Source organism: Silurus aristotelis (genome assembly GCF_946808225.1).
Source record: "Silurus aristotelis genome assembly, chromosome: 17".
Lineage (NCBI taxonomy): Eukaryota > Metazoa > Chordata > Actinopteri > Siluriformes > Siluridae > Silurus > Silurus aristotelis.
In genome coordinates, this window is record NC_139590.1 from 595500 (window position 1) to 602999 (window position 7500).

The 7500-nt window shown below is 40.9% G+C and overlaps 2 protein-coding genes across 3 annotated transcripts in view; one reads left to right on the forward strand and one right to left on the reverse strand.

Annotated features, from left to right (window-relative positions):
• hsd3b7 (hydroxy-delta-5-steroid dehydrogenase, 3 beta- and steroid delta-isomerase) overlaps nucleotides 1–7500 on the forward strand; it is a 327842-nt gene that overhangs the window by 165258 nt on the left and 155084 nt on the right. The gene's annotated exons all lie outside the window — the stretch shown is intronic.
• Nucleotides 3661–6857, reverse strand: LOC310740220 (uncharacterized protein). 2 transcript variants are annotated; one of them, XM_083566749.1, is made up of 2 exons: nucleotides 6574–6857; nucleotides 3661–5634 (listed from the first exon to the last, which is right to left on the reverse strand). In XM_083566749.1, exon 2 carries the CDS (start codon nucleotides 5303–5305, stop codon nucleotides 3944–3946), a length of 1362 nt encoding a protein of 453 aa, XP_083422875.1. In that variant the 5' UTR covers nucleotides 5306–5634; nucleotides 6574–6857; the 3' UTR covers nucleotides 3661–3943. The 2 variants fall into 2 exon arrangements, with proteins under 2 accessions (XP_083422875.1, XP_083422874.1); XM_083566748.1 differs by having other exon boundaries at nucleotides 6582–6856.

Below are 7500 nucleotides of genomic sequence, written 5' to 3' on the forward strand. Positions count from 1 at the left end.
GAATTTTCACTAAATAAACTGCTGAGTACGGTGCCTTCTTAAGACTAACATCCAGATCAGCCTGCATCAGATAACTGTTCTGCATTCCACCAAAAGTAACCAAATTCTTTAAAAAGATTTAGTCCATATTTACAATTTCAAAATGACATTTAATTTATTCAGTGTCAAAAGGCTTCAGTAAAAACCAGAAGTGATTCGTTTATTTTATGATATATATGGGGCATATTTGACGTTAAATACGGCAAAAAGTTATCGTTTATATTTATACCATGATTATCTGCTGCTGACTGTGCCGTATATTTGTGGCCCAAATTATTATTCATTATTTGGACGATATTCATGATTTTTTACGTGGGCCACTTCAGGCTCACAGTCACTTTATCCCGTGCCATAGCATTGCCAAAAACTGGCCCAGATACGTGTTAGGATAACTGGGCCTCATTTGATGAAACATATGTGGGTCATAATATTTATTTTAAACCCTGATTAGATGTTGTCAATTGTGGCACATTTTTGGCAAAATTAGCCCACATTAGGTTAGCACTATTTACTCCATATTCTCTGTTTATCACAGTCGGATTGCACATTGCCTGAACACTGCATCTTTGCTTAAAGTTCCCCACATATGATTTGATCAATTCAGGTCATTTTTGCTCTTTTTTACAGTGGGCCACTTCAGACACACATTCATTTCATCCAGGCCATAAGAAGGCCAGCAGTGGCGTATCATTGGTCACGTGGCCTACACCCGGATGCTACCTGAGTCTTCACCTGCTAACTGTGAACGGGTTAAATAATCACGCTGGAAGATAATTGGGTATAAAGGGGTGAACAGGCTTTCTATTGGCTGGCTGTTTCTTTGTGCTGGGTCTGTCCCCTGTCTGTCCCCTGCTACATTCATTACTTCATGTGTTGTAAAGCCAGACGGAAGTGTAATTAGTAGATTAAAATGTACTTCTGGTTATAATTCAACCTTTTGCTTGGCTTTCACCACATCCCTCTTTACCTGCTGCTGCATCTCCTTGTTCTCCTGCCTACTTTTCTCCAACCTCTTTCTCCTTCTGCTCTCCTGCACTTCCTCATTCCACCACCACGTCTCTTTGTCTTTCGCTCTATTTCCAGATGTCAAACAGTGTTATGACTCTTTTTGCATCAAAACCATTATAAATACTATAAACAGGAAATAAGTGTAAAAATGCTTAATAATAACCCTAGCCGTGCTACACAGACATTCATTAAAGCACAGATATTTTTTGTAAACATTTTTTTTAATGTAAAACGTGTACAATAAATGTATGGAAGTAAACATTTAAATGTTTTAAATAATAGTTATAGGGTTAATACACTAAACCTGAACACTGCTGGACCTTCATTCCAACAGAGAAACTGCCAGTATAGCAGATAAATTCACCTCATAACAGAATCCTTATCTCTTAGTGTGTGTGTGTGTGTGTGTGTGTGTGTGTGTGTGTGTGTGTGTCTCACTCACTAGTTGTGTTCAGTCTGATTAAGTAGTGAATAATAAATTAGCAGAAACTTGACCTCCAACACTTTTAACCATCCAGAACTAAAAGAACAGAAGTGTCTGTAGGTGTATTATTGTACTGTAACAGTAGAGGGCGCTGTTGCTCTGCAGTTTACACCACACTACACCCTCATTCTGTCTCATTACAAACAAACTCATTCCAGCTTTTATTCATATTATTTATATAATTATACACAAATATTTACAGGAAATAATAATAATTTTTCTCCGTAAAGTGCTTTATTGTAGATTGAATTTAATAATCAAAGCTTATAACTATTTATTATATTTTATTATTCCTATAAACTATATATATTTAATTAAAATTAAAAATAACGTCATTGTTTACTTTTCTGTCTACTGCTGTGTGTGTGTGTGTGTGTGTGTGTGTGTGTGTGTGTGTGTGTGTGTGTGTGTGTGTGTGTGTGTGTGTGTGTGTTATTTAGGGGGCCAAGCTAGACATCTGTAGGCGCCTTGAGGAGAGGTAGACTGTAATTCTACCTCTCCTTATTCTTTTTTATTTTATTTTATTTCTTTTGTTTTTAACATCTGGTTTGTGTGTCTACAGCAGTCCATAGATCCATTTGGTAAAATGTTGGTCTGCTTCCACTCTAGCACCACCATCAGGTCAAATATGGGTATAATTGATCTGTGTAAAGCTGCTTTGAAACAATGTTCATTGTTAAAAAGCGCAATACAAATAAACATGAATTGAATTAAATTGAATTATTTGCAAATATGCTTTTGGTCAAAAAATTGGAAGTGTGTGTCCAAAACTGAACATTCATTGAGACGAGTTCAACACACTTCAAATGTTTCACCGTAATTAGCCTCCAGCAGAACCGCTAACCAGAACATGAGTGTGTATTTCAGCTCTGATTTTACAGACTGAAACAGAACTTGGTCAGTATCTTCAGGCCCAAGACCTGAGTTTCTGCAGCATATTTATTCTCAGCACCACCTACGGGTCCAAAAGACACAACAACATGGTAAATGATTTACATCTACTGTATCTACCATGTTTCTCCTCCTCCATATTGTGTCAAGCAGAGAGAAAAAGGAACATCTCACCAGGGTTCTAGAAGCACAGGGCTGGTCGGTGTGAGGGCTCTGTGATGGTGGTTATAAACTCATGAACGTGAATTACAGATGTACAGACTGTACAAAATGTCTTTTATACCATGTTCTACACAAACTGCACAAAGACGTGTGTCGTTATAATTCAGTTGTTCTTCAGCGTCTCAGTTATTTCATGTTGGTTATAAACACACGTGCCATCGCTGAGCTGCTGCTCTGACTCTCTGTGGTCATCTTTGGACTGAAGGTTTATAAGTGTCAATATGACTTTAACTGGAACTGCTAATGGGGTCACATGTGGCATGTGAGCACGTCCAGTTCCTCTGTAACATGATGTAAATCCAAGAGAGAGAAAAAAACCCCAGAGGTTAAAAAACAACTGTTAGTAGCTGCTATAACGTAAGTGAGAACAGGAAGTTATTGAATGTACCTATAAATGGATAAAAAAAAATAACCATGTCACATTTGTTGCCTCTGTTTATTAAAGCACTTATAAACTCCAGATATGACCACATCCTCCTCTACTGCCTGTAAGACACGCCCACTCTGAATTATAGGTCACACCCACTCTGAGTCGTAGGCCACGCCCTCTCCAAAACCATCTGGATTAATTTCGAATCAATCGATCAATCAGCAACGCAGCAGATACGACTATCAAACAGCTGTATTCAACAATAACACAACTGACATCAGTTTGTGTGTGTGTGTGTGTGTGTGTGTGTGTGTGTGTGTGTGTGTGTTACTCATGGTTCCTCTGAATGTGGAGATCAGATACAAGTTCATCCTATATATTAATTAATTTATTTATTTATTTCAATAAAAAAAACAAAGATTTTTAACAAATCCTATAAAAGCAGTGTGTGTGTGTGTGTGTGTGTGTGTGTGTGTGTGTGTGTGTGTGTGTATTTGTGTGTGTGTATTTGTGTGTGTATTTGTGTATGTGAGTGTATTTGTGTGTGTATTTGTGTATGTGAGTGTATTTGTGTGTGTATTTGTGTGTGTGAGTGTATTTGTGTGTGTATGTGGGGGGGTTTGGTATGTGTATGTGTGTGGGGGGGGTGTATTTGTGTGTATGTGTGTGTTGGTGAGTGTGTGTGTGTGTGTGTGTGTGTGTGTGTGTGTGTTCTTGCCATTTGCTAAATAATCCAGTTGTTATATAAGAGTAAAATATAAACAGATCTACATTTTGTACAGTTTTTAGTAAAAAAAATATAATAATAAAGTAATAATTACATTATAAAAATAATTCTAAATGATTATCCACCGATGAAATAATCAATAATCTGGAAAGATCTGGAAACTTCCTAGGTTTCTCAGTTTGTGGGAAAGTGGGCGGAGACTTTACACGGCAGTGGTGAGACAGAACGTTTCTCCTTTGTCAGGCTCCACCTCCTTCACCTCGGACTTTCCTCTTCCTTCTTCAGCGTCCTCGCTCTTTTCTTTTCCTTTCTCCTTTCCTTCCTCGTCGATGTACAGCAGAGGTTCTTTCTCCTCCCACTTATTGACTTCAGGTGACCCCGGCCGTCCCACTCCACCGTTCTCCTCTACAGTGTTGAAAGTGATGAGACCCGTCGTCTCCACCCCGCCCACCTTCTCCTCTCCATGGGTGTCGTCTATTTCTGATGTCTCACAGTCAACGCCTCCTAATCTCACAGGCCCCGCCCAGACATCGTCCTCTGTTGCTTTCTTCTTCTTGGACCTCTGTCCATTCGCAAATCCAAAGCTCTGCTTGCCGCTTTGCTTCCTGCGTTTGATGACCACGACTGTGACGCAAAGAATTGTAATGATGCAGAAAACGAACAGCGCTATGACGCCAACGATAAGCCAGTTAGGTCCTTTTTTGGATTCTTCTTTACTGCTATCGACTCCAACCACACTTCCACTGGTGTTGTAAGTGGACCCCGTCTCCTCAGTATTTATGCTGAAATCATTTTGGCCGCTGGTCATCTTGTCCTGGATGTTGGTGATGGTGTCTGCGGTTGTGGGAATTGTTGAGGGTGTGGTTGCTGGTAAGATCTTAGTGGTCTCCACATCCTCATCAGAAGCAGAAGTAGGTGTAAAAACTATAGGTTTTGTGCTTATGGTTAATGAATCAGGAATGGTTGGAGATGGTGATTGGGTCGGAGGAGGTTCAGTGGTGGTGATGTTAATTGTAGTGGTTTGCTCCTGTTCAGGCTGAGACATAGATTCAGGTGCAACTGGAGTGGAGCTGTCATATGTCATCATGTTGGCTGAGACAGGAACGCTTGTAGACTCTAGAGTTGTCAGATGTTCTGACATGTTCTGAAGGGTTGGAAAGATCGAAAGCATAGGAGAGCTTGAAGGCGTTGGAGAAGTTGAAAGTGTTGGAGAAGTTGAAAGTGTTGGAGAAGTTGAAAGCACTTGAGAGGTTGTAAGTGTAGGAGAGGTTGTAAGTGTTGGAGAAGTTGTAGGTGTTGGAGAAATTGAAAGCGTTGGAGAGGTTGTATTTGTTGGATAGGCTGTTATATAAGAATTTTGATGGCTGGAAAACTCCTTTGAATCAGGAGATCTGTCCGTCACGTTTGTTTCCTCATACACAGAAAGAAGGCCTTCACTAGTCACGTCTGGAGAGATTGTGTTGTGAATGCTTGTCATGGTCATGTTTGCCTCCTGTGCATTCAGAGGTTTCACCTCAGCTCCAAGAGCCAGCAAGAAGACCAGAGCGACAAGAAAACGGCACATCCTGTTACACTGCAGTACCTCAGTGAAGATCTTATGATTAATTCTTTTCAGATATGAGGGACGCAGGTTGGTGTCTGAAGCTTCAGGAAATCAGGAAGAGTCACATATGTATCTTTAGGTCCTTCAGCAGAGATTCGAAAGACTCTGAGGTGTAATTAATAAGCATTGCATTTCTCCGTCTGGTTCTCGTCTCAGTTCGTTTCTCCTCTGTGCTCGAGCTGTTCTCTGAGGTTTGACTTGCATTAATCTAGGCCGGAAAAACACACAACCCTTCTCTTCCTCTTTCTCCCTTTGTTACTCTTTCTGTCGTTTTTTCACGTTTGGTGCAGCTGGGGCGTGGTGCAGAGAGGCGAGAAAGAACAAACGAGAGGGAAAGTAAAGATTAGTCATTAAATGGTGCAACAAAAAAAAAGTTCAATATAATAACGTCATTGTGCATCACAGCACCAGAAGTCCTACACATCGTTCCTTCATGGAGCTGCAGACAAAACTAAGATCCAGATCTAAGTGTGTATGAAGCTCGAGTTCGTTTCAGTAAAATCTTAGCATTAGATTTAGATCAGAACGTTTCAGAAATAACGATTATACAACGTTCTAAAAATATCCGCTGCAAATGTTCCTCACAGCAGCGTTGTAGGAACGTTTATAAGCGTTGCAGAAACGTTCTCAGCACGCATGATGTCATCGGAAGTGCTCTCGCACCCTTATCTACACAGTTTTATCCTCGTTATTCACCGTTTTATCATTTCAGTTCAGAGTGATAGACCTGATCCGATATTTATACATTACAAAAATAAGAAACGCTTCGTCATGCTGAAGCTTCTACAGCGTTTACAGCTCCTTCATTCACTCCATTTCAAATTAAACATCTAAAAATCGTAAATCTTCAAAATCTTCTTTATCGCAATAAAGTTTAAAAGAGTTTTATTATTCATTATCATAGACGATATAAACACGTGCGGTTTGTACAGGATGGAGGAGGCGCAGAGAAAAAACTACGACTTTTCCCCGTCCTTGTGTTTGCAGGCGATTTTAAACACTACCGCGTGTTTTTGTGGACGTAAATAAGAGAACCGTGCAGAGTGTGTGTAGTGTAGTGTTGAAGCGTGTGGTATCGGTTACAGAGGAAGTGTTGAGCTTTGTGCATCTCTCTCCTTCCCAAACATGTCTGTTACACGTCTATTACACGTCTTTTACATGTCTTTCGAGCAGACACGTGCACATGCTCACTAATCGTTACGTGAATAAACTCTTAGCCCGGTACTCACCTTCGTACCTCCACGAGCGAGCGAGTGAGCGCCGGGTTCCAGAAGCTCACAAACACTTCTGTCACAAATACACTGTCTCACACATCTCTAGTGATGACCGTCTCCTCCTCCTCCTCCTACCCCTCCTCTCTTCCTCTAACTCACACTACTCTTATCATCAATCTGTGTGTGTGTGTGTGTGTGTGTGTGTGTGTGTGTGTGTGTGTGTGTGTGTGTGTGAGAGAGAGAGAGATTTCTCTCCGTCTTTTATTGAACCTGAGTTTTAAGTTTTGAGAGAAAAAGAAGAAGCAGGACAGGAAACTAAGTGAAGGGTGTGTTTAAACACGTGAGGCTCTCTCTCTTGTGTGTGTGTGTGTGTGTGTGTGTGTGTGTGTGTGTGTGTGTGTGTGTGTGTGTGTGTGTGTGTGTGTATTGCATCAATTTTCTAGTAAATGGAAAGGGATGTAAGGTGACAGAGAACACACGCACGCACGCACGCACTCACACACACACACACACACACACACACAGGGTGGAGGGACTCGTTGCGTAAAGTGTGAAAACGTTCTTGGTTCTGGGTCTCAGAGCCTCATCCTGTGTCCTCATGTTCTTCATCTGAATGTCAGGGTACAAGTTTAGCAGGTTGACATGAGGCAAGGGACATAACGTAAGACGAGTGATTGGACGTGACGCCTCTGCTGCTGATACGTGTCTCTAGGTTGCTTTTACATGTTGCACACTGACCCCAAGTTGATTTAGTGTGAACTTGAGGCTCAATCAATGGAACATCTTTTGTTCCTGTAATTCAGTCTCATCAGATGTGTGTGGGTCTGGAAAAAACTTGCAGCAGAATTTTTAATCTTTTCTGCCACGATTTTCCCATTTCTACTGAACACTCTGCTTGTGTGTGTGTGTGTGTGTTTGTGTGTGTGTGTGTGTGTGTGTGTG

What these genes read in the sequence shown, in the direction of transcription:
- LOC310740220 (XM_083566749.1), bottom strand. Translation starts at nt 5,305, where the DNA reads ATGTGCCGTTTTCTTGTCGCTCTGGTCTTCTTGCTGGCTCTTGGAGCT.